This window comes from Pelobates fuscus, chromosome 1 (genome assembly GCF_036172605.1).
Source record: "Pelobates fuscus isolate aPelFus1 chromosome 1, aPelFus1.pri, whole genome shotgun sequence".
Lineage (NCBI taxonomy): Eukaryota > Metazoa > Chordata > Amphibia > Anura > Pelobatidae > Pelobates > Pelobates fuscus.
Window position 1 is genome coordinate 307,208,306 of NC_086317.1, and position 27,893 is coordinate 307,236,198.

Here is a 27,893-nt window from a genome sequence, read left to right on the forward strand (position 1 = left end):
CATGCACTATAAGCTTAGTGTTTTGTTTGTGTGTGTGCGCGCATTTTTCTTTTTTATTCCAGCAAAAAAAAAAAAAATCTTAGATCATATATATTTTGAACTGCATTTCTACTTATATTCCAATACAAAGCTTGGCACATGCTTAAACGTATAAGCCAGTCAATGGTGAGACCCATTTTTGATGCTATGGGCGTCATTTAGTTTGGGTAATTCCACACATTAAAGCTGTTACTCTCCTGCCTCACTAATACATAATTTATAAGTTATGGTTTGTAAAGCACACACATTTTCTGCTTCACAATAAACACATGCTGCATTTCCACTAGTGTACAATTTGTAAATCACACATGGTTTCTCCTAAAAGTGCAATTGGGAGACATACTAAAAAATATTTTTAAAAAAGTTCTAGAAGACACAGAAAACCACAAAAATGTTTGTTTCCCTTATTTATTATACAGCTTCAAAACAAACATGTTTAAGAAACCAACTATAGGTGAAACTTTACATAGCACCACACAAGGCTGAATACTTGTAAGTATACTTACACTTTCAAACATCTTACATCTGAAGTACATTTTGATATACTACAAGAAATAAATTGCTTAAAAGCATTATATACAAGCAAAAAAAATGTATGATCTGTATCTATAAAAACACAGACCTACTGTATTGAGTATCACAAATGGTTGACAAATTATGGCAATGGTCTAAAAATGTACGCAATCAATCAGAATATGGTATCTGAGCCTTTATGTGCTGTGACTAACTATATAGGAAATAGACATAATTAAAGCTTTTTGTTTACACTACCATCATTGTTAATATAACAATGGATTTGAAATTGTTGTATATTTATATCTAGAAGTGTTGCTTTAGGTCAAAAGTGAAAAACCACTCAAGAGCAGGAAAATAACTGCAAATAGTAACGAACATTTTAATTTAAAATGTGTGTTCTGGTTGTATCTTAAAGCCTTCACCTCACTGAAACTCACCTTACAAAATTTTCTGGTAACAATTAAAAAGGATAAAGTACTTGTACATAATTTGATTTATGCAAGTCAACATGCATCGGTCTGTACAGAAAACCACATCCTCTGATGTTGGTATTAAATATTTTACACAAAATAAAGCCATTCTTTTTACGGTAGATATGCTTGCTAAATAGCCAACAGACACATGTCTAGTTTGATGAAAATGTTTTTTACAATGTTATGAAGTATTATGGGCTAGCAATGTTTACTAGCAGTATATGAATTTAAAAAAATAAAACAAAAAGAAAAACACACAACATGGAAAGCATATAATGTACAAGATATCAACAATCTAAACAGTTCGACTGACAAATGAAAGGTCGGTGCAAGTCCTATTTTGCAGGTTTTGCCTCTGCTGGATTTTCTCCTGTATCCAACGTCTTCAACAGTCTGAACAAGCCAGCAGCTTCGCGTATCCTGCTGAATTCTATGCAGAAAGCCTGGACCTCTATGAACAAATCCTGAACATTGATGATTTTGTTTCTAATCAGAGACTGCAGGAAGACGCACACCAATCTTACCAAACGATTCTATAAAAACACGAAAATAGTAAGTATCATTTGCCTTATTGTGAGGCATGATCACTAAAACAGCTTTCATAAGAAATAAAAAAACGGGAGGGGGGGGGAGGAGACACAAGGACATTGTCCTATAATGCATACCTGCATGTACTTGTCTTTAATCTGCTCACATGTAGATATGCAATTGGAGATATAAAGATGAATGAATTCAGGAGGAAGATCCACAGCAGTAGTAAGCCTGGGGGAATAAAATGGTTTAGAGGGTGTTCAGATATTTAAGTAGATTGCTGAAATTATATGTATAACTTGGAATTTAGGTCTGTAAGTGCAATTCTCAAACTGCTCAGGATGCCAAAGTAACACTGCCATGTGAAAGCTTAGCTGTCCCTGAAGTAGTCTATGCAAAGCACTAGTTTCATTTTGGATTTTTTTGGTGTAGTTGTGGATCTACAGATTGATTAGTGGACGCTGTACATCATGTGGTACAATCGGGAGGGAGTGAGCAGTTCTGATATGTGTTTGTAAGTGCATGAGAGAGATTGTGATATGCCTTTAGTTATTTACGATTTATGATTGCAATTTTAAAGCAGATATCAGTATCTCATATTACCTTATGAGATACTGAAATAAAAAAAATAAAAAAATAAAATGTCAGAAGAGTATATCCATATATTTATTTTTTCACTAGGTGTAATTGTGTGTTTCACTTTAGTATGAATGAATACATTTTGTTTGGTATTATATGCAATGTGACATTCTGTTTGAATAATTTTAGTTAGTTGGAGAACCATCCGATAATTATCCTAGAGGTTCGGGCTCTATATATATATATAAATAAGCCCAAGTTAAAAGGCTAAAACATGTTTTAAGTGAATTTGTCACAAGTGGTCAATAAAGTGAGAATTATTGGAAATTCAAAGTGAATTTCAAATCGAAAACCAAAAATAACTGTTCATGGGGATCTCTTGCTCACACACTACAGTAGACTAAATGAAAAAACTTTAAAGGAACACTATAGCGTTAGGAATACAAATATGTATTCCTAACGCTATAGAGCCCTAGTCACCATTTAGGTCAGTGATGGCGAACCTGTGGCACGCCAGGCCCTCTCTGTGGGCACGCGGCCATAGGTTTGCCATCACTGCAGAGTAGGCACACCCCAGCAGTACCCCTCCCCCTTCCACACACAGCACTCCTACTCCCCAGCAGTACCCCTACCCCCTCCCACACACAGCACCCCTACACCCCAGCAGTACCCCTACCCCCTCCCACACACAGCACCCCTACTCCCCAGCAGTACCCCTCCCCCCCAATAGTACCCCTCCCCCCCACACACACAGCACCCCTACCCCCCCCCCACACAGCACCCCTACCCCCTCCCACACACAGCACCCCTACCCCCCAGCAGTACCCCTACCCCCCACACACAGCACCCCTACCCCCCACACACAGCACCCCTACCCCCTCCCACACACACACACACACACACACAGCACCCCTACCCCCTCCCACACACACACACACACAGCACCCCTACCCCCTCCCACACAAACAGCACCCCTACCCCCCCAGCAGTAGCCCTACCCCCTCCCACACACAGCAACCCCTACGCCCCAGCAGTACCCCTCCCCTCCCACACACACAGCACCCCTACCCCCCAGCAGTACCCCTACCCCACACACACACAGCACCCCTACCCCCTCCCACACAAACAGCACCCCTACCCCCTCCCACACAAACAGCACCCCTACCCCCTCCCACACAAACAGCACCCCTACCCCCTCCCACACAAACAGCACCCCTACCCCCCAGCAGTAGCCCTACCCCCTCCCACACACAGCAACCCCTACGCCCCAGCAGTACCCCTCCCCTCCCACACACAGCACCCCTCCCCCCACACACAGCACCCCTATCCCCCAGCAGTACCCCTCCCCCCACACACACACAGCACCCCTACCCCCTCCCACACACACACACAGCACCCCTACCCCCTCCCACACAAACAGCACCCCTACCCCCCAGCAGTACCCCTCCCCTCCCACACACAGCACCCCTCCCCCCCACACACAGCACCCCTACCCCCACACACAGCACCCCTACCCCCCCCACACACAGCACCCCTACCCCCACACACAGCACCCCTACCCCCCCCACACACAGCACCCCTACCCCCCCCCACACACAGCACCCCTACCCCCCCACACACACAGCACCCCTACCCCCCCCCACACACAGCACCCCTACCCCCCCCCCACACACAGCACCCCTATCCCCCAGCAGTACCCCTCCCCCCCCACACACACAGCACCCCTACCCCCTCCCACACACACACACAGCACCCCTACCCCCTCCCACACAAACAGCACCCCTACCCCCCAGCAGTAGCCCTACCCCCTCCCACACACAGCAACCCCTACGCCCCAGCAGTACCCCTCCCCTCCCACACACAGCACCCCTCCCCCCCACACACAGCACCCCTACCCCCCAGCAGTACCCCTCCCCCCACACACAGCACCCCTACCCCCCCCACACACAGCACCCCTACCCCCCCCACACACAGCACCCCTATCCCCCAGCAGTACCCCTCCCCCCCACACACAGCACCCCTACCCCCCCCACACACAGCACCCCTACCCCCTCCACACACAGCACCCCTACCCCCTCCACACACAGCACCCCTACCCCCCTCCACACACAGCACCCCTACCCCCCCACACACAGCACCCCTACCCCCCCCACACAGCACCCCTACCCCCCCCACACACAGCACCCCTACCCCCCCCCACACACAGCACCCCTACCCCCCCCCACACACAGCACCCCTACCCCCCCCACACACAGCACCCCTACCCCCCCCCACACACAGCACCCCTACCCCCCCCCACACACAGCACCCCTACCCCCCCCACACACAGCACCCCTACCCCCCCCACACACAGCACTCCTACCCCCCCCCACACACACACACAGCACCCCTACCCCCCCCCCCCCCCACACACACACACAGCACCCCTACCCCCCCCACACACACACAGCACCCCTACCCCCCCACACACACAGCACCCCTACCCCCCCCCCACAGCACCCCTACCCCCCCCACACACACAGCACCCCTACCCCCCCCACACACACAGCACCCCTACCCCCCCACACACACAGCACCCCTACCCCCCCACACACACAGCACCCCTACCCCCCCCACACACACAGCACCCCTACCCCCCCCACACACACAGCACCCCTACCCCCCCCCACACACACAGCACCCCTACCCCCCCCACACACACAGCACCCCTACCCCCCCCACACACACAGCACCCCTACCCCCCCCACACACAGCACCCCTACCCCCCCCCCCACACACAGCACCCCTACCCCCCCCACACACACAGCACCCCTACCCCCCCCCCCACACACACACACAGCACCCCTACCCCCCACACACACAGCACCCCTACCCCCCCCCCCCACACACAGCACCCCTACCCCCCCCCCCACACAGCACCCCTACCCCCCCCACACACACACACACAGCACCCCTACCCCCCCCACACACACAGCACCCCTACCCCCCCACACACACACACAGCACCCCTACCCCCCCACACACACACAGCACCCCTACCCCCCACACACACACAGCACCCCTACCCCCCACACACACACACAGCACCCCTACCCCCCCACACACACACAGCACCCCTACCCCCCACACACACACAGCACCCCTACCCCCCCACACACAGCCAGCACCCCTACCCCCCCACACACACACACAGCACCCCTACCCCCACACACACACACACAGCACCCCTACCCCCCACACACACACACACAGCACCCCTACCCCCCCACACACACAGCACCCCTACCCCCCCCCACACACAGCACCCCTACCCCCCCCCACACACACAGCACCCCTACCCCCCCCCCACACAGCACCCCTACCCCCCCCCCACACAGCACCCCTACCCCCCCCCACACAGCACCCCTACCCCCCCCCCCCACACAGCACCCCTACCCCCCCCCCACACAGCACCCCTACCCCCCCCACACACAGCACCCCTACCCCCCCCCACACACAGCACCCCTACCCCCCCCCACACACAGCACCCCTACCCCCCCCCACACACAGCACCCCTACCCCCCCCCCACACACACCTCCTACCCCCCCCCCCCCACACACAGCACCCCTACCCCTCCCCACACACACACAGCACCCCTACCCCCCCCCCCCACACAGCACCCCTACCCCCCCCCCCACACAGCACCCCTACCCCCCCCCACACAGCACCCCTACCCCCCCCACACACAGCACCCCTACCCCCCCCACACACAGCACCCCTACCCCCCCCCACACACACAGCACCCCTACCCCCCCACACACACAGCACCCCTACCCCCCCCACACACAGCACCCCTACCCCCCCCCACACACACAGCACCCCTACCCCCCCCCCACACACACAGCACCCCTACCCCCCACACACAGCACCCCTACCCCCCCACACACACAGCACCCCTACCCCCCCACACACACAGCACCCCTACCCCCCCCACACACACAGCACCCCTACCCCCCCACACACACAGCACCCCTACCCCCCCCACACACACAGCACCCCTACACCCCCCCCCCACACACACAGCACCCCTACCCCCCCCCACACACACACAGCACCCCTACCCCCCCCCCACACACATACACAGCACCCCTACCCCCCCACACACACAGCACCCCTACCCCCCCACACACACACAGCACCCCTACCCCCCCACACACACACAGCACCCCTACCCCCCCACACACACACAGCACCCCTATCCCCCCACACACACACACAGCACCCCTACCCCCCCACACACACACAGCACCCCTACCCCCCCCCACACACAGCACCCCTACCCCCCCCCACACACACACACAGCACCCCTACCCCCCCACACACACACAGCACCCCTACCCCCCCCCACACACACAGCACCCCTACCCCCCCCACACACACAGCACCCCTACCCCCCCCCCACACACAGCACCCCTACCCCCCCCCCACACAGCACCCCTACCCCCCCCCACACACACAGCACCCCTACCCCCCCCCCCCACACACAGCACCCCTACCCCCCCCCCCCCACACACAGCACCCCTACCCCCCCCCACACACACAGCACCCCTACCCCCCCCCCCACACACAGCACCCCTACCCCCCCCCCACACACAGCACCCCTACCCCCCCCCCCACACACAGCACCCCTACCCCCCCCCCCACAGCACCCCTACCCCCCCACACACAGCACCCCTACCCCCCCACACACACAGCACCCCTTTTTTTAGGATCTAATTTTATTTAGAAATTTACCAGTAGCTGCTGCATTTCCCACCCTAGTCTTATACGCGAGTCAATACGTTTTCCCAGTTTTTTGGGGTAAAATTAGGGGCCTCGGCTTATATTCGGGTCGGCTTATACTCGAGTATATACGGTATATCATTATTTAAAATTTGTATCATTGAACTCTCTGTTGTTGTGTTCTTTTAAAACAAAAGTTGTTAATTAGTTCGGACAACAGTACGAGTTGTTCTTTCTAAACTTAAACCTCAATATTCAGGTTTAATTGCCGTGTTGGCACTTTAAGGAAAAAAAAATTGGCATGTATTGCGGTTTGGGCACTAGGGCTCAAAAAGGTTCGCCATCACTGATTTAGGTGACTAGGGCCCAGTTCCGCGGCGAATAAAGGGTTAATTAACCATTTATCTGCTTAAAGGACCACTCTAGGCACCCAGACCACTTCAGCTTAATGAGGTGGTCTGGGTGCCAGGTCCTTCTAGGGTTAACCCATTTTTTCATAAACATAGCAGTTTCAGAGAAACTGCTATGTTTATGAATGGGTTAAGCCTTCCCCCTATGTCCTCTAGTGGCTGTCTCATTGACAGCCGCTAGAGGCGCTTGCGTGCTTCTCACTGTGATTTTCACAGTGAGAGCACGCCAGCGTCCATAGGAAAGCATTATGAATGCTTTCCTATGTGACCGGCAGAATGCGCGCGCAGCTCTTGCCGCGCGTGCGCATTCAGCCGACGGGGAGGAGAAAAGGCGGATCGGAGGAGGAGAGCAGGAGGAGAGCTCTCCGCCCAGCGCTGGAAAAAGGTAAGATTTAACCCCTTTCCCCTTTCCAGAGCCAGGCGGGAGGGGGTCCCTGAGGGTGGGGGCACCCTCAGGGCACTCTAGTGCCAGGAAAATGAGTGTTTTCCTGGCACTAGAGTGGTCCTTTAACTTAATCCAGCGCCGGGCTCCCTCAGGCACTGGTGACCTCTCCATCGATGTCAGCTCCCGAGTGGAGACGAATGCGCAGCTAGAGGCGCACGCATTAAAACCCGCCCTTAGGAAAGCTTTACTCCGTGAGGACATCCAGCGTCAAATTAGTACTATTTACTCTGTGTAAATCACGGAAACGCCTCTATTGTCTGTCAGGGAGACAGCCACTAGAGGCTGGCTTAACATTGCAGTGTAAACATAGCAGTTAAACTGCTATGTTTTGAGCTGCAGGGTAGGGGGACCTGGCACCCAGACCACTTCATTGAGCTAAAGTGGTCTGGGTGCCTATAGTGATCCTTTAATTGCCTTAAGAACTTTTTGTCCAGCCCTCTAACAGGCAATAAAAAATAATAATACTGTTCACAACTGCAGCACCAGTTTGTGCCCTTATTTCATCCTATTGGCCTACAGCGTGCTTTACCGTTCTGGTTATTTTTTCTGTGTTCCTATTTTCTATGTTTATTTCTTAAATGTAGCTTGTATTAAAAGGTTACAATAAAATGTGGCTGTATCAATGTCTTGGTATTTCTCATTTACTAGTCAGAGTAGTACCTTTCTGCCATCTGTTGGTAACATTGTTATCTAGTTGTTTTTTTAAATCTAGCAACTGAGGAAGCTAGAAGAAGTGAAATGTGACTTGTCATGGACAAGACACATTTATCAATTGTTTTATCAATTGGATGTTTATTAACTTGTTCTAAGCTCCACTGTTGTCACCATTGATTCCCAGGTACAATATATTTTAACCTCAGAACCAGGAATCTGAAGGCTTTGTTTAAGCCTTTGATTGCCTATTTGGATTCCTGGCCTGTTTAACGTGAGTGGATTAATATCATTTTATCAACTGTGTGCTTTTTATACAGTCTATACTATTGGTGTGTCGTCACCACTGATTCCCAGGTACAATATCTTTTAACCTCAGAACCAGGAATCTGAAGGCTTTGTTTAAGCCTTTGATTGCCTATATAGATTCCTGGCCATTAAATGAAGTTGTGGTGCTGCCCAAAAAGCACAAAGGCACAATCTACCGAGTCACTTCTTTAGGCTCTTGCAAATGTGAGTGGTTTTTAATATCACTTTATAATATATAATATCACCTTATAAACACCATTCGTGTAAATACCATCTGCACTATACACTTTGTTTTTTCTTTTTTTTTTTCTTATGCCATACCGAAATATTTCAAGGGTAAGGATCATTTTTATTGGTGTATTTTTTTTATTATTTATTTATTTTTTAAACAAATTCACTATTCCACATAAGGCTGACCACTTTTTTTGTACAATGCAAAGTCATGCATATTCCTTTTGAGTAGTTAAAGAGACAGTATAGGCACCCAGATCACTTCATCTCATTGAAGTGGTCTGGGTGCAGTGCTCCAATCCCCTTCGCCATGCAATGTAAAACATTGCAGTTTTAAAGAAACTGCAATGTTTACATCGCAGGGTTAATACTGCCTCTACTTGCGGTTTACCAGACAGCCACTAGAGAGGCTTTCTCCAATTTCACAAAGTTTAACTCCGTGAAACAACACTAGATGCTTTGCATGAGGACGTCCAGTATCTTCAAATCCTCCATAGGAAAACGTTGAATCAATGTTTCCCTATGGGGTATGTCTAATGTGCACGTGGCGCTAGCCACGCATTAGGTTACCCCCACACCCCAATTCTGAGGTTTGAGGATATAAAAAATAAAAAGAAATAAAAAATGTTTTAACCCTTTTAACAGAAGGGGGGAAGGGGAGGAACAATAACCTTAGGAATAGAGAGTTTTGTATTCCTAATATTCTACTGTTCATTTAAAACAGGATCCAAATATGGATCTATACATTTATAATGTGTATACAATTCAAGCTTCGTTAACATAATACATATATTCCTGCAGACCTCAGAGAAGATATTCAGTAGGGAAAGATTGTATCCAAGTTAAAAAAAAAAATTAGAGGGGACGCTATCACCAATAAAAAGCAAACATAAGATCAGCGATTAATAAAAATAGTAGTGAAAGGGGGAGCGCTTAATTCAACAGTAGTTGCTCATATAAAGTGTCAACACTGCATAAAATTAAAATAGCATTTTCTGCACGTGTGACACTTTATATGAGAAATTACTGTTAAATTAAGCGCTTCCCCTTTTTTTCTACTGCACTTAAACAGTTTCTGTGTGGGAGTTAGCAGCACACTTGGGGTATTGCCGAATATATATCATTTGTTATAGGATTTGGATTTTTTTCATGTACATAGTTTTTTCAATTATTGATAATAAAAATAAAAAATAGACAAAACTATGAATTTTGGAAAATAAGATTTTCGCTCCATATTCTGAGCAGCACAAGTCCTGGATTTACAATAAATACACCATTAAGGTGCAAGTATTCACATATAGAGTACGGATTCTGTAACCTCTGGTACAATCTTGGAGATTATTTTAAACCAATGGGCCTGATTGCCCATATAGATTCCTGGCCGGTCAGTTATTCTAGATCTATGATTATTTACACCTATATTTGCAACAAACGGTAATGCACTGATCATGTCCCAGTTATATATTATAAAGTGCTGCATATTAGATGGTTATAATGCTATAAAATTATGATCTTGGTTTGAAACATACAGCATGTATTAGAATTCCAAGCCTAACAAAGTACTGTAAAAACTTCATTTTTGCACTTTTATTTGCCACAGCTGAACACTGATGATGTACCAGTCATATCTAATATGCCAAGTATTAGGTGTTTGCAAGACACACACACACACACAAAAAAAATATTGATGTATATTTGAAGTGTTCAAATGGAGTGGTAAAGTTGTATAAAGGCAATTATCCAATACTATTGCCATACAATGTATATGTGCAGGTACTCAATGTTGTAAAACTGGTATATGGATATAAAGGACATTTTCCAAAAGCTGCATATAAACTGAGCTGGCTCCGATAAAACCCTTAGTTCATATATGGCGATGCACCAGCACCTATGTCAACGGCTATATTTAACAGAGGCCCTTGTCCTTCTCTAAACAGAGTTGGAACTAGAGATATCAAAAGAATATACTAACACGGAGGTACTGATCGGTCTTTCGTTATGGAAAACGTGTACGAGGATGGTGCTTCACCAATTCCTGACAACATACGTTTTACCACTTAATTTGCTCAACATAGCAAAGCTGCACCCAGTCTGGCTAACTAGTCTATTTTCTGTGCTGTATTATATCACTTACAGAAAGCTGTTTATGGTTATTGGTCTGTCTTATTTGGAATAAAGATTGGTTTTATTGCACAATCCCTCTCTCCGCTCCTTCCCTCTATTTTTTATATAATTTTAGATACATTTGGTATCAAGTACAAATCTGTTGCAGCTATTCTTATTTGTATAATCTTTTTTAGCTAAAATCTGTGTAGTTGTAATATAGTTAAGGTCCCACATCAGTTGCAAGAATGTTTGTTGCAAGTATGTGGACACCCCTACTAATTATTGCGTTCAGCCTTTTCAGACTCCACAAGGTTATGGATTATGATTTTTTTTTAACTTGTCCATGGGTTTAAAGCGGCAGCCCAATTTACTTGTCCATCATGATAATCTACTTGTCCCGGCACCAAATAATTTCAATTACAATGAGTGGGGCCCTTGCCAAGAGCTAATCTGTTAACATTCTCTGCTATAGACTCATTGTTATTTTAGCCCCAGGGCCGCTATTTACATTTATTTCTCTCTTTGTGGCAACAGTTTGGGGTAAGGCCATTTCCCGTTCCAGAGTATAACTCAAGTCACAGAAGCCTCATAGGAAAGCTTTGATTCAGTTCTTTCCAAACAGGAAGTTTGCATTTGTCACACATGCACATTAGGTCCATGGATAGGAACACTCTAGCGGAAGAAATAGAAATCTGAATTACCAATGCTATAGTGTTCCTTTAATATGTATAACAGTTCAAACGGCACTCATCAGCTTACCCCCTCTTTTTCTGCCTCAGTGCCTGGCTTCATAGAAGAAGAATCAGACTGGGTGCCAGTGTTATGGTGAGGACATTGGTAAACAATTGTGTTACAGAATCACCCATGACATAGCCTTCTGGAGAGGCTTAAAGGCCAGCCTCTAGTCCACAGACTTTGGGCCTGCTCCCAAGAGCCCCTGAAAGGGGCTTGTGATGTGAGCAATTGATATACAAACAATGAGTGTTCGTTTGATAACTCTGCAGCGCCTCCTGCTGACTGAATAGAAATGTGAAAATGTACATAATTCTGGTATGCAAATTAGGGCAACTAAATAAGTAGTTAAATGTATGTATTGTTGCTTTTTATTGGGTTTATTTATTTGTGTTATATATATGCATTAATTAGAATTGCATGTTCGCTCTGATTTGTATTTTAAATGCTTTTCATCACATTTTAAAAGATAATAAAGAGTAGTTCCATTGGGAACTTTGTTCCAGGTATCCCTGATTAAACCAATCAGGATACAGGGTTTGGGACCAGTTGACTGGCTGCTTTGCTTTACTCCCCAATTCCCAGGACAAGTTAAAAAAATATCTAGTGCATTCGTAAAGGCAAAGGCAGAGGGGATGATACCTGCCTGGAAGGAGAAAGCTGTAGCCTGGTCCAGGGTGGAAGAAGTCCTCAGCGACTCCAGTCAAGCTTTCGTGACTGGGCCTGAAGTGTTCCTGGGTCCCTGATAGCTGCTAGGAAGCTGACCTGGCAGAAGTACTCAGTTGGAGTATGGGAGCCCCGACACAAGTTCAACCCCTTTCCCTTAATCCCCTGAACCTTACTTTAGGTAACATTGTATCCAAAACATTCAGGGAACATAACACCTTCATTGAGACCAAGTTGTTATGGTGTACAGAGTGCTCATTTAAGCTTAATTTTGTATGCCAACAGAAGAGGTACATATAAAAAAAAAAAAAAAAAAAAAAAACATTTGAACAATGGTTTCCTCAAATTCACACACAAAAAAACTAAATGGAGATAACACTTACCGGTTTACAACTTCCATGGAATGCAATGACATGTCCATGTTAACCAACACTGAAAAGTACTCTGTGATTTGACTTGACTGCATTAACTTTAACAGCATTTCTATTGCCACCAGAGGGTTGTTCTCCACCAGATCTGGAAGCTTGGCAGGGGTGAGGCCAATGTGATAGACCAGTTTAGGATCTTTTTCTAGTTCTCCAAGAAGCTGTAAGGAGTGTAAAGAAACAAGTTAGAATGTGTGGCTCCAAATTGCAAAATCCTGTAATACCCAAATAAGATTCAAATTACAATTTGAGTGCAATTTAGATGCACATCCTGAAAAATGTCCAAATGTGCAAATTCTACAGAGAGACTGGGAGGAGCTGCAGCCCCCTCACCACTTAATTGGCAATAAATAAATACACTAATCTCCTGGGGATTACATTACCTATTGTGGGATTCAATTAGCAAATAGAAGGGAGGGTTCGGAGATAAGAAAACTATGAATCAAATTGGTCTTTCAGTATGCCCATCTCATATTTTCAAATGATGTTGCACATGGTCACTAATCTATCATAAGGACCACTTCTATCAGAGATACTACACAAATGTTTCTTACCTGTGTCTGTTGCGGAGAGGACAAGGGGCTTTTAAATGCCTTTGCCATGATGCGCTTTATCTCCACTCCAGTACTGTTCTTCACACACATTGATCTGTCCCATTTGATTGCATGATCTGGCTCTATTGGGTTTAACCATGCCAGTTCATCCTCACAGATGTGAAGTGGTGGAGGGGGACGAATAAACTCTGGCCGGAAATGACCTAAAAATAGGGAAAGCAAGTAAAGTGGATTTATTTTACACGTATTTAAAAGTAAAAAATTATATTTTTACACATTCAAGTAGAGGTCACATAACCAGACTTCTGTTCAGACAATTCAAATGTTACTGAAAACAAAGTGCATCTTTGCATTTATAACCTGTGACTGTCAGACAACTGCACCTGTTACTTCTCTTCCTGGCTGTTTTGCTCAGCGGAACTAAATTCAAGAGGCGGCAATTCCTCAAAGCAGCCTGCCTTGCAAAGACTTCTCATTGAGCTGCACTGGGAGGTCTGATTGGACAGTAAAATTCCAATACAATCAATAGTAGTATTTTATGAAGAATGTATCTTTACCTGACAGTGCTAAAATAGCCAAGTTTCTATTAAACCAGAGTTAGGAGAGTTTTTCGAGAACAGCTAATCAATCCAATTTTTTTTAACCCATTATCTTCACCCATTGTCTTCACAATAAATCAAGAGTAAGGAGAAGAGTGGTGGACTGCAGCCTGAATCTTTTTTATAACCAGCAGAAATGCATGGCATCTCTCCCATACACATGAATACAGGATGTAATCACTACACCATATGAACAGTGAACACAAAACTACATTTTATTGCTAAGCAGGTATACAACTTACTTTCAATGGGAGGTTTTGGTCCACTGACCAATGTTTCTGTGATTTGTGATGCTACAGAACTGTCAAATCCTGAATTGGAGGAGTCTGGGTCTGGATCACTTAAGATGCTGGGGAAGCTGGCTTTACTCTGAGTTGGGAGCTCAGACTGACGTTCTGGAAAGAGAATGTCAATGCAATTTAACAGTCAATATTTAAACAAATTTTGTGTGACATACATATAAACATCTATAAAACCTTCAGAAGTATATAAACCAATATTGATGACCTTTTCAAACTAAAAGATGGAAGTCACATAAGGGAATATGTGGAAAAAAGGTATACTATTTTTTTTTTTTTTACCTGCAAGAGCCAATTGAAGGCCACTAATATCCACTGGTTGGCCCAGGTTTGAAACATCCATCACAGCAATCTGCCTCGGTGTTTTTTTAAATAGTTCCCTTGGTGGAGCCAGCATTAGCTGGGAGAGAAAGAACTTTTCTGGGGGTGTGATAGGAGGCAGAAACCCTGTAAAAAAAAAATAAAAAAAAATAAAAATTGCAGCAATTAAGTTTTCTAAATTGAAGAAATACAGTCAAAAATATAATTTAACAACATTTACAAAAAGTAAGCAAATAAAAAAAATAAAAATAAACATGTACAAAAGAAACCATACTACTATTCTATATATCATGGTATTCATTCAATGCATGTGCCCATATTTACAAGAACCAACAAAAGGAGGTATCCATACTCTTATCGGGTTCTTGTGCATCCAGACCTGGAGCTGGTTAATAGACATGTGCAATTTGTTTCGGACGAATTTTGGACATTCGGATACTTCCGAATAGCTGAATTGCCGAAGTTCCGAATTACAGTATTGCCGAAGTACTAATATACCTACCCAGTGGAAGAATGAAGACTGTTACACTGTATACAAGTTTAAATAAAAAGTATACAAACATAGCCAGGATTCAGATGTAAGCATTTGCAACACTTACAACAATCAAGTAATACACATTCATTTAAAATGTAAGTTAGCCAGTCAATGAAATGACAGGAATTAATAAGTAGATAACTCCCTAATTCCCAAGGTATTAGGGAGCTATCTACTAAAAGGCAGAAATACCTAAATTGGTCTTTCAGTCATATTTACTAATACTAAATAGCGATTACTTAGTATTAGTAAATTATGCCCCTACACGCTATACTGCGAGTAGGGGCATGTCTATTAAACAGTGAGCAGCCTGCTGCTCTCTCTCAAAAAATAATTTCCAGCCAGAGTGCTCTGTCATTTTACACAGCGTGGGAAAGTTCTTTGGGATTTTCCCACACTGTGTTATTTGACTCATAACAACACTCTGATTGGTTTATTGAAAGTAACCAGAGAGTTAGGAATCAAATTACACAGCGTGGGAAAATTCCAAGAACTTTCCCACGCTGTGTAAAATTACAGCACTCTGATTGGCTGGATTTCAAACTAACCAGAGTGCTGTGACCGGTAAATGTAGAGACTTACCTGTTTGTTTTTCTACAGGTACCAAGTTATTGGTCCCCCCTCATTATTTTTAGGGGGAGGGGAGTAGGTAGGGGTTAATTCATTTTTTTGGGAGGGAGGGTTACATTTTTATTTAGGGGTGGGGGCCAGGGGTGGAGGACAATAGTTCCCCCCTTATTCTAACTTAGGGCCCCCACCCGCCTCTCAGTGGTTGGGGCCAGGGGAAGGACAATATGTCCCCCCCCCCCTCTATTCTTCTTTAGGGCCCCCACCTGCCGCTTGGGGGTGGGGGCTGGGGTGGAGGACAATAGGTCCCCCTTTGGTTTAAAAACCCCACTCACGCGTCATGGGTGGGGGCTCGGGAGGGGGTTATCAGCCTTTTGGTAGATAACTCCCTAATACCATGGGAATTATGGAGTTATCTACTAAGCGGCTGCAGGAGAAGTTCCAAAATGCCTAAGTGCCAAAGTCCTGAATTTCGTAATGCCGAACCGAACCGAAAATTTCCCCATGCACATCACTACTGGCTAACCCTACTCCAATGGTAAAACAATAAATGTAGTCCAGGCACGCAGGATCACTTGCATACATTACATATGTTGCTAATTAGATTGAGAGCAAGCGTATAGGTTAGTTTTGCAATTGATGATCTTCACCTGAATTCCTCGCTGCCTCCCCTCTCTAAGACTTCTCATTGGCTGGCTTTGGAGGACTGGACAGTTTATTAAACTTAATGTATTTAAGAGCACTGATCAAGGTGGGGGCATGCTATTAAAGGGGCAATAGGAGCCCCAAGTAGTTTCTGGCTCCCATTGACACCACACAAGTTTTGTGGGCGCAAGCATGATGTGGACCAATCCCAACTTACTTTAAAGGGAATTTAAGCCTCCCTAGCCTGTATTCTGTGCCCTATTGTGGTTTCTGTCGCATTACCCTTTAGTGCATTCCTTGAGCTATTGAGGACACTAAATAAAGAAACAACTTTCACTAAATGAAGTTATTTTGCTGTATAGATCATTCCCCTGAAGCCTAACTACCAAATTCTCTGTCATTTAGGAGTTAAAATGACTTTTTTCCCATTTATGCAGCCTAGTTACACCTTCCGTTGGCTGTGGATCACACAGACTCCATGGGGAAAAAAAATAAAAAAATTTAATCACAGCTTACAGCATACGGTGTTTACTTTAGTAGAACTATTTTAGAAGTTCTCCTACTCTGTTAATGGAACTTTAACCCTTTCAGGACGGAGACAATTGTACAATTTACGATCAAAACTAAATTTGCGCTGTCTGTTCAACCATAATTCACCTCTTTCATATTAAAATACACTCACACTTTTTTCCCCCTGCATGGTATTTTAACTGTGAATGTCATAACACTATTTTTACTGCAATAAAGCACACATATTTGTTTTCAGTGAACAGTACCCCCTCCCCATGTAAAGGTTTAATGGGGTTTTGGAAAGTTACAGAGTCAAATATAGAATAGCAAGCGCTCAACTAGTGTGGGTTAATTTTTGGTGAAGCAGGCAGTTATTAAAGTGCTGTGTGCTTAATGAGAACATACCCCTCCAGGTCCATAAAATCACAGATAAACCCAAAGCACACCAATAAGTATTGCACATAAAAATATTTTACTATATGATGAAATAGAAAAAGGCAATAAAGACAAAGTGCAAACATGCAAGAAAAAACATGCAAAAAGTATGTACCAAACATATAACCACATAAATAAGGAATAAAGTGCTCACAATCTAAACCCACTAATATGTGTATCATCAGATATACTGACCCAGAGCTAGAGACCACAAAGCTCTAAGGGGGTGGGGCTCTAAGATCACTGGTAGTTGCTCCTATCTAAATACCCTATAAAATACCCATAAGTGATTGTGGAATAAAATCCGTTGTGCGGTAAAGCAGAGGAGGGTGTTTGGGCTCAATCCCATTCATATTCTGTGTTCTGGACACTGGTCACTCCTTAGATGGCTGTTAGAGATCCTTCCTGGGTCATGGCTGCCTAAAATGCATTCAAACATTCAGTATCTCCTCCCTCTGCATGCAGACACTGAACTTTCCTCAGAGATTCATTGATTCAATTCATCTCTATGAGGAGATGCTGATTGGCCAGGGATGTGTTTGAATTGTGTTGGCTCTGCCCCTGATCTGCCTCTTTGTCAGTCTCAGCCAATCCTATGGGGAAGCAATGTAATTGGATCAGGCCACCACTCCTGATGATGTCAGCAGACTGCTTGTTTTTCTAAAGGCAGAGAGTGGCAGAGACAGCAGCTTCAGGCTTGAATACAGTAAGATTTTTCTATATTTATGGAGGCATGAAGGACCCAGGGGGGCTAGATGGTGGTTTTAACACTATAGGGTCAGGAATACATGTTTGTGTTCCTGACCCTATAGTGATCCTTTAATCACATATTGAAGGAACACTACTGGGTTAGGAACACAAACATGTATTCTTGATCTTATAGCGTTAAATCCCTTATCGAGCCCCCTGTACCCCTAAATATACCAATATTTTATTTTTGTTCAAGTCTGCGGCTGCAGGCTCTGCCCCTGATATGCTTTCTTGGCTGATATCATCAGAAGTGATTCTCTAATCCAATTCCAATGCTTTCCCACAGGATTGGCTGAGACTGTCAAGGACGCAGCCTTGGCCAATCAGCATTGAATCAATGCAACTATATGAGAAATGTTTAGATCTGAGGAGTGGCTAGTGGAGGTTTTCCTGGGCTGTAATGTTAACACTTGATTTTGCCCCTGAACTCAAAGATCTAAAACTTTTTCTATGTACACAAAAGGCCTATTTCACTCAAAAACTGTTCACAAATCTGTCTAAATCTGTGTTCGTGAGCACTTCTCCTTTGCCGAGATAATCCATCCACCTCACAGGTGTGGCATATCAAGATGCTGATTAGACAGCATGATTATTGCAAAGGTGTGCCTTAGGCTGGCCACAATTAAAGGCCACTCTAAAATGTGCAGTTTTATCACACAGCACAATGTCACAAGTTTTGAGGGAGCGTGCAGTTGGCATGTTGACTGCAGGAATGTCCACCAGAGCTGTTGCCCGTGAATTGAATGTTCATTTTTCTACCATAAGTCATCTCCAAAGGCATTTCAGAGAATTTGGCAGTACATCCAACTGGCCTCACAACCGCAGACCATGTGTAACCACACCAGCACAGAACCTCCACATCCAGCATCTTCACCTCCAAAATCATCTGAGACCAGCCTCCCGGACAGCTGCTGCAACAATTGGTTTGCACAACCAAAGAATTTCTGCACAAACTGTCAGAAACTGTCTCATGGAAGCTCATCTGCATGCTAGTCGTCCTCGTCGGGTCTCGACCTGACTGCAGTTCGTCGTCTTAACCGACTTGAGTGGGCAAATGCTCACATTCAATGGATTCTGGCACTTTGGAGAGGTGTTCTCTTCACGGATGAATCCATTTTTTCACTGTAAAGGGCAGATGGCAGATAGCGTGTATGACGTTGTGTGGGTGAAAGGTTTGCTGATGTCAACGTTGTGAATCGAGTGGCGGTGGGGTTATGGTATGGGTAGGCGTATGTTATGGACAACGAACACAGCTGCATTTTATTGATGGCATTTTGAATGCACAAAGATACCGTGATGAGATCCTGAGGCCCATTGTTTTGCTATTTATCCACGACCATCACCTCATGTTGCAGCATGATAATGCACGGCCCCAATGTTGCAAGAATCTGTACACAGTTCCTGGAAGCTGAAAACATCCCAGTTCTTGCATGGCCAGTATACTCACCGGACATGTCACCCATTTAGCAGATTTGGGATGCTCTGGATCAGCGTATACGACAGCATGTTCCAGGTCCTGCCAATATCCAGCAACTCACACAGCCATTGAAGAGGAGTGGAACAACATTCCACAGGTCACAAACAACAACAACCTGATCAACTCTACGCGAAGGAGATGTGTTGCACTGCGTGAGGCAAGTGGTGGTCACAGCAGATACTGACTGGTTTTCGGACCCCGTCAGACTTTCCCAATACAGTAAAACTGCACATTTTAGAGTGGCATTTTATTGTGGCCAGCCTAAGGCACACCTGTGCAATAAGTATGCTGTCTAATCAGCATCTTGCTATGCCACACCTGTGAGTTGGATGGATTATCTCAGCAAATGAGAAGTTCTCACTAACACAGATTTAGACAGATCTGTGTACAATATTTGAGTGAAATAGGCAATCTGTGTACATAGATAAAGGCTCAGAGCTTTGAGTTCAGCTCATGAAATATGGGGGCAAAAACTAAAGTGTTGAGTTTATAATTTTGTTCAGTGTGTGTATGTGTATGTGTATATAATATAATATAATATAATATAATATAATATACTGCTCAAAAAAAAACCAAAGGGAACACAAAAATAATATCCTAGATCTGAATTAATTAAATATTCTTCTGAAATACGATGTTCTTTACATAGTTGAGTGTGCTGACAACAAAAATCACACAAAAATTAAAAAATGGAAATCAAATTTTTCAACCCATGGAGGTCTGGATTTGGAGTCACACTCAAAATTAAAGTGGAAAAACACACTACAGGCTGATCCAACTTTGATGTAATGTCCTTAAAACAAGTCAAAATGAGGCTCAGTAGTGTGTGTGGCCTTCACGTGCCTGTATGATCTCCCTACAACGCCTGTGCATGCTCCTGATGAGGTGGCGGATGGTCTCCTTTGGGATCTCCTCCCAGACCTGGACTAAAGCATCTGCCAACTCCTGGACAGTCTGTGGAGCAACGTGACGTTGGTGAATGGAGCGAGACATGATGTCCCAGATGTGCTCAATCGTATTCAGGCCTGGGGAACGGGCGGGCCAGTCCATAGCATCAATGCCTTTGTCTTGCAGGAACTGCTGACACACTCCAGCCACATGAGGTCTAGCATTGTCTTGCATTAGGAGGAACCCAGGGCCAACCGCACCAGCATATGGTCTCACAAGGGAAGGGGTCTGATGATCTAATCTCGGTACCTAATGGCAGTCAGGCTACCTCTGGCGAGCACATGGAGGGCTGTGTGGCCCCCCAAAGAAATGCCACCCCACACCATTACTTACCCACTGCCAAACTGGTCATGCTGGAGGATGTTGCAGGCAGAAGAACGTTCTCCACAGCGTCTCCAGACTCTGTCACATGTACTCAGTGTGAACCAGCTTTCATCTGTGAAGAGCACAGGGCGCCAGTGGCGAATTTGCCAATTTCGGTGTTCTCTGGCAAATGCCAAACGTCCAGCACGGTGTTGGGCTGCAAGCACAACCCGCACCTGTGGACGTCGGGCCCTCATACCACCCTCATGGAGTCTGTTTCTGACCGTTTGAACAAACACATGCACATTTGTGGCCTGCTGGAGGTCATTTTGCAGGGCTCTAGCAGTGCTCCTCCTGTTCCTCCTTGCACAAAGGCGGAGGTAGCGGTCCTGCTGCTGGGTCTCCTGATGTACTGGCCTGTCTCCTGGTAGCACCTCCATGCTCTGGACACTACGCTGACAGACACAGCAAACCTTCTTGCCACAGCTCGCATTGATGTGCCATCTTGGATGAGCTGCACTACCTGAGTCACTTGTGTGGGTTGTAGACTCCCGTCTCATGCTACCACTAGTGTGACCAAAAGTGACCAAAACATCAGCCAGGAAGCATAGGAATTGAGAAGTGGTCACCACCTGCAGAACCACTCCTTTATTGGGGGTGTCTTGTTAAGTGCCTATAATTTCCACCTGTTGTCTATCCCATTTGCACAACAGCATGTGAAATTGATTGTCACTCAGTGTTGCTTCCTAAGTGGACAGTTTGATTTCACAGAAGTGAAACTGACTTGGAGTTACATTGTGTTGTTTAAGTGTTCCCTTTATTTTTTTGAGCAGTGTATATACACATAAATGTAAAAATATATATGCATGAATAGAAAACGTATGTTAACAGATCTACCGGGTCTGTAGGGAATCTAAATCTCACAGAGCCCATAGATTGGAGGACAAAAAGTAAAATAGAAAATAAAGTAATGTCACTAGATCACTGGGGCCAGAGGTGGCAACAAGTCACCCCAGGACCCATAGATTGGAGGACAAAAAGATCAGAAATAAGTAATGAAAGTATGGCAAAAATATTGAATGCATTAAGAGTCCCTTCCATATGTTCTAAGTAGACTGCTTAAAAACCCGACCGCTTTTCAGAGGTTATAACTCAGTCCCCAACCCTCCTTGTCCATCCGCTTTTCCCACAATACTAGAGAATTGTAGCGAAAACAATTAAAAATAAGAACAAAACAAGTAAAGTCTTTATATCCGAGTGGCATGAATAAAGATAAAGTATTCAAATTTGTACATCTCTCTTCATTTAAGGAATATTAATCTATCACTACCCCTGGGCGGATTTTTAATATGTTAAATTCCCTGGAATTGTAACTATGACTCCCGGTGACCCATCTCATTGAAATGTCTTGTCACAGATAAAGTAGTACGTTTGTTTCTAATAGCACGTTTGTGATCACTAAAGCGTGTGTCAAAAGTCTAGTGGTTTGTCCCACATACTCCTTGCCACAAGGGTATTTAATCAAATAGACCACAGTCTGATTGGAAATTCATATAGGAATGTAATTCAATGTTGTAGCCCCAACAAATGTGAAAGAGTGGTTTCTGATGACATTGTTGCAAATGACGCATCTACCACACCTATACATTCCATTTGTTTTTTTTAATTTATTTTTTCTAACGACCGTCAGCTTCTGAGTTGCTAAATATGTTACTCTATCCCTCGCATTCCATAATAGGTCCTGGGGATAGACTGACAAATAAAAGAGATAATACTCATGTAGAATTTGCATTTATCACTAAATATAATACACATGCCAAAAAAATATTGGGCCATCTTAAAAAAGGATGAAATTCTAGGTAATGTTATACCTGAAAAACCAACAGTTATCTATAGAAAAGCTGATAATCTTAAAAATCAATTAGCACCTAGCCTTTTACCTATACAGATTACAAATTCTAATAATAATTATTTACTTTCCCATAAAACTCCAGGATTTCATAAATGTGGTACCTGTTCTACATGCACTTACCAAAAGAAAAAGACTATTACTTTCACAGGTACTTATACTAATAAGACGTACACTATTAAGAAATGTATACATTGCACATCCACATATGGAATCTATTTATTGCAATGTGGATGTGGAGCACAGTATATAGGCAGATCTACTAGGACATTACACATTAGATTCCGAGAACATTTCAATAATATTAGAACCAATAAAGTAGAACAACCTTAAAGACTGGTTTAAACAAAGATATTGATTTAACAGGACTGCTTTGACACTCTCTTTACTATCTATATAGATGGTTTTGGGGTATATTTGAGTACATCTTTTTTCCTACTCTCACTTGGTGGGTTCATTGGATTATTTTTTGAGCAATATATGTATATTTATATATACTTTATACTAATCTGGTTTTCTCTTTTTTGTAGAATATCGAGAAAGTCTTGTATCCTCTGTATAATATTATATCTTTTGTGTTATGTGTAATTTCTATTTTGTGGCTGATATGTACATATGGGCGGATTTACAGGACACTCAATTTTTGAATATATTTTTTCATTTTTCTTCTTTTTCCCCCTTTTTTTTTTCTTCTTTTTCCCTTTTTTATAGGTTTTGTGGTATATACACATATATATATATATACATACATACATACATATGTATTGTTTTTGATATACGTATATATTCTTTTTTTATTTTTTATGTAAGTGTATATTTCTTTAAGGTTTGGGTCTCTTATGAATCCGCATATATATTCTCTTTTCTTGTAATTTGCATCTATGTGATTATATACATGGGCATATATGTTCAAGATGACAGTGGGTTTTTTTTTTTCACCCACTGCCACCTCGAACTTTTTATTTTCGATATGCGTTCCACTGTGGGGCGCTGTAGTGGAGGTTCCGGTGTGCGTTCCACCTTGGAACGCGGAAGTTAAAAAGACGGCCGTATGACACATGACGTTTGTTTGGATTCGTCCAATGAAAGACGACTGACGTCAGACCCCGGAAATACCTAACACCGTGGGAAAATTTGATTGATGAGAAATACCTGCATTCAAGGATATTTAAAGGAACGATTTTGGACTGTACTCATATCCCTGAAGAAGTCAGCATTGACAAAACGCGTTGGATTGAGTATTTGGAAGGACTTTTATTTTCATTTTATTTTATAATTGTATTTTTTTTTTATTTTCTTAGCACTTGGTGTGATCAGCTATTGTTCCATCTTTTGCATAGACCCATTTTGTCATCTTGGTCCACTTGTCAGTGGAGATATGCTTGCTGATTGCATCCTGAATGTAAGTGCAATCAGTGTAATAAATTTATAAATTGTTAACAGTACTATTCTATGTATATTTCAATTTTTATCCTTTTGAGGATCTCATATTTGGAGAGAATTTTCGTTTCTACAAACAGACACCCTTAAGGGGAGATAGGCGCAGACCATCAATACCTTTTGCTAGTTCTCTACCTCCTGGATGTTATAATTCCTTTTAAACATACTTCACTATATATTGTTTATTATCCTTTAGATTTGTTCAAGATCACGTCCTGTTATACAGGTTGCATCCTCTATTCTGTACTCTGTATTTATATGTGCTATCCCACTTTTTTAGCTCATGTTGCTTTTTAAGCTATATTAGCTAATTTGCTTTTCTCTATCCCTCGCATTCCATAATAGGTCCTGGGGATAGCCCCTTGCTCTGAAGTCCCTCATCATTTCATCCATGCGTTTGACAAAAGTCTAATTATCCGAATTGATTCTTTTAAGGCAGAGCATGAGAACATCCAACATCAGGCGAGCAAAAGTTGCTTAACAGGCAGAAGTTCCTGTAGTGGCTGTCTGACAGCCACTGGAGGTAGTCTTTAGGGTAAAGGAACATTGCACCCAGACCACTTCAATTAGCTGGAGTGGTCTGAGTGCCTATATAGTGCACCTTTACTTTTTACAAAGCTTTCTTTTAATGAAAAGATTTTGGCCTGCAGTCATAAAAGTTAAAACAATGCAGTTACATTTTTCAGCTTCTACACCTAAGAGTAGCGGTCAGATAAACAGTCACTAGAGGCATCCAAAATATATAGATTTCATAATTATGACTGCAGTCACCCAGACTATTTAATCTCATTGAAGTGGTCTGGATGCTGTGTCCCAGTCCCACTTAGCCCTGCAATGTAACTTATTGCAATTTTTTAGAAAATGCAATAATTACATTGCAGGCCTAAGATTGCCTCTAATGGCGGACGTTTGGTAGTCTGACGCTACCCCTCACCCTCTGCATGAGGGCATCCAGTGTCAGTAAAATCCTCTTAGGAAAGCATTGAGGCAACGCTTTCCTATGGGTAGGGCCTAACAAGCTCACCGCCCATGCGCATTAGCCCCCCCAATGGTTTGATATCCGAGGAGGCGAAGCCCCAATGCAGAACCAAAAGGACATCAGCGGATGAGTACATAATGTTTGTTTTTTTAACCCTTTAGGAGTCTGGGGGTCCAGAAAGCACTATAGTGTTAGGATTACAGATTTGTATTCCAAACACTATATATTCCCTTTAATCTATGTGACTTGTGTCAACATGCAAAGTATGAGGATGTTGGGCTGCGTGTCCCATGCATTGATCGGTGGATTGCGGAGAATCTGGTGCACGTCCCATGTGCACTCAGTACCCCTATTTTAAAGCATCTGATAGGGCACCAAGTAATTTAGGATTGATGACCTCACCTGAAAATTCTTTATTACAAATAAGTTTCAAAAGATATTTAAAGTTGTTTCTCCCCCCAGCTGGTAATGTAAACAGAACATGAGCAGGCTGTCCTGTCCCAGCTAGCTAGGTAGGTATGCCAGCCAACCTGGTCTCCCCCTGGGCCCCAGCCTCACCTGACAACAGCCTCTCGGCCTCCTCCCCGGCAGGCGGGTTCAGCAGATGGGCAAAGATGGCGGCGAAGGGGTTGGCAGCCAGGGGCTCGGTGCGGTACATCTCCCAGAGCAGGTAGAGCGCGGTGAGCCGCTGCGGGGAGCTGGGCAGGAGGTCGGGCTGCTGGAGGAGCATGACCAGCACCGAGCCCACCCGGAAGTGGTCGGCCTTGGAGAAGTAGTGGTGGAAAGCCGTGGACAGGCCCTCGAAGGTGTTCCCGCAGGCCTCCTCGGTCATGATGCCCAGCAGGTTGGCGAGCTCCTTCCCGCACAGGCTCATCGTGCACCGGGGCCGGGACCTGGGCCGTTACCGTGACAAGCAGCGCGCGCGCTCCCGCTTCTCATTCACATAGAGCAGCGCTCACTCAAACCCGCTGCTGTTTATCTTTTTTTTTTGTTTTCTTCTTTTTTGCAGCGTCTCAATAAAGTTTTTTTTTTATATTTCGAAAGTAAACAAAAAAATAAAAAAAAATTATAATTAGCGTGTTTCCTGTAGGAGATGACGTCTATATTCGTCAGTTGCTTATTGGACGGCCTTGGACTTTCAGTATGCTCCGCCTGCCTCACGGCTCGCAGAGGATTCCGGGAGTTGTAGTTCAGTGGGAAAATGTCTGCTTTATTTACAGCTAATCTGTTATTGGTGGGAGGGGTTACCCCATAGCATTGGCCAGAAGGCCTAAGTGGGTTTTGTGTGATATGTAATTTTCTTATGTATAAAACCTTTACTCCACACTTTATATGTTGGTGTTTTCTTCCTCATTTTCTGCAAAATAATCAATCTTTTTGTAAAATTTTTTTTTACTGATTTCCCTGTTTTATTTATTATTTTTTTGCCTCTTTTTTCCTGATCATTTTATCAATAATTCACAAAATAAGACAAGAGTGAGTTTACTACGAAAAAAAAGTTGTATTAGCATTTTTCATGTACTATACATTAAATAAAAAAAATTGCAAGAAATCAGTGATGCCCGTGCCCAGCAGAAGTCCATGCTTCCTCGAGCTGCATTTCACAGTTTGGATGGGGACAGCGAGGAACATTGATGGAGAGTCAACTTTGCTTAAGAAGTGCCAGGTGCTTAGTGTGCTTTAAATGTAAATACGCCATATGATGAAAATAAGAAAGGTCGTAACATCAGACTTTTGTAGGCTTGACAAAGATCTTCACAGATCGAAACATTGCTGGATCCACTCTTGGTGGAATAAAATTCCTATCTACATAAGTCTGGTGTTGCGGCCTTTCTTATTTTCATTTTCTGTTTTTTCTATTTATTAACAGGCATTTTATTTATATAGGTATTTTCATTTTAAATTGGTTAATAAATAAAAAAAAATGAAAATAACTTAAAGTAACATTCCAAGCACCATAACAAGGCATCGTCATAAGTGAAAGATGGACAGATTCGAATATATGGAGACTTTAGGATGGTGTTAAATGAACAACTAGCAGTAGATGAGTATCCTTTAGCAAGGACGGAAGAGATTTCTGCTAAGTTAACTGGGGGACAGCATTTTACAAAACTTGATTTAACCCCTTAAGGACACATGACATGTCTGACACGTCATGATTCCATTTTATTCCAGAAGTTTGGTCCTTAAGGGGTTAAAGAATGCTTACCTTCAACTAGAAGTACATCCAGAATCTTTCAAATTACCCACAATCAATACTCACTGTGGTTTATTTCAATATAATCATATAGTCTTTGGTATTACTCCTGCACCAGCAATCTGGCAACGCACAATGGAAGAATTCTTAAATGGACTAGCCCATGTTCAATGCCTTTTAGACCAGTGTTCCCTAACCCAGTCCTCATGGACCACCAACAGTCTAGGATTTATGTATTTCCCTGTTTTATTCCAATGGAGATACTGAAAAAATCTGAACTGTTGGTGGTCCATGAGGACTGGATTGGGGAATACTGTTTTAGACGACATGAGGAAGAACACCAACACGATGCAGAGAGAATACTGCAGTGACTAACGACTTATGGGTTGAAGGTCAACTTGAAGTGTGCATTCATGGGCGACAAACTATAATTTTGTGGCCATGTAATAGATTGTCATGACCTGCTGATGACAAAGTCAAGAACTTGCAAGAAGCTCTCCCTACTTTTTTTTGTTTCTTTTATTGCTACTAAAACTTCCGTGCTACCGCA

General features: G+C 44.0%; 1 protein-coding gene across 1 annotated transcript; it reads right to left on the bottom strand.

The window, feature by feature from the left end:
• Positions 1-433: 433 nt before the first annotated feature.
• CNOT11 (CCR4-NOT transcription complex subunit 11) lies at positions 434-26,143 on the bottom strand. The gene is made up of 7 exons (XM_063458378.1): positions 25,705-26,143; positions 14,610-14,774; positions 14,271-14,423; positions 13,430-13,632; positions 12,834-13,036; positions 1,694-1,790; positions 434-1,561 (listed from the first exon to the last, which is right to left on the bottom strand). The coding sequence occupies exons 1-7, from the start codon at positions 26,018-26,020 to the stop codon at positions 1,364-1,366; spliced, it is 1,335 nt and encodes a 444-aa protein (XP_063314448.1). The 5' UTR covers positions 26,021-26,143; the 3' UTR covers positions 434-1,363.
• Between the last annotated feature and the right edge of the window lie 1,750 nt (positions 26,144-27,893).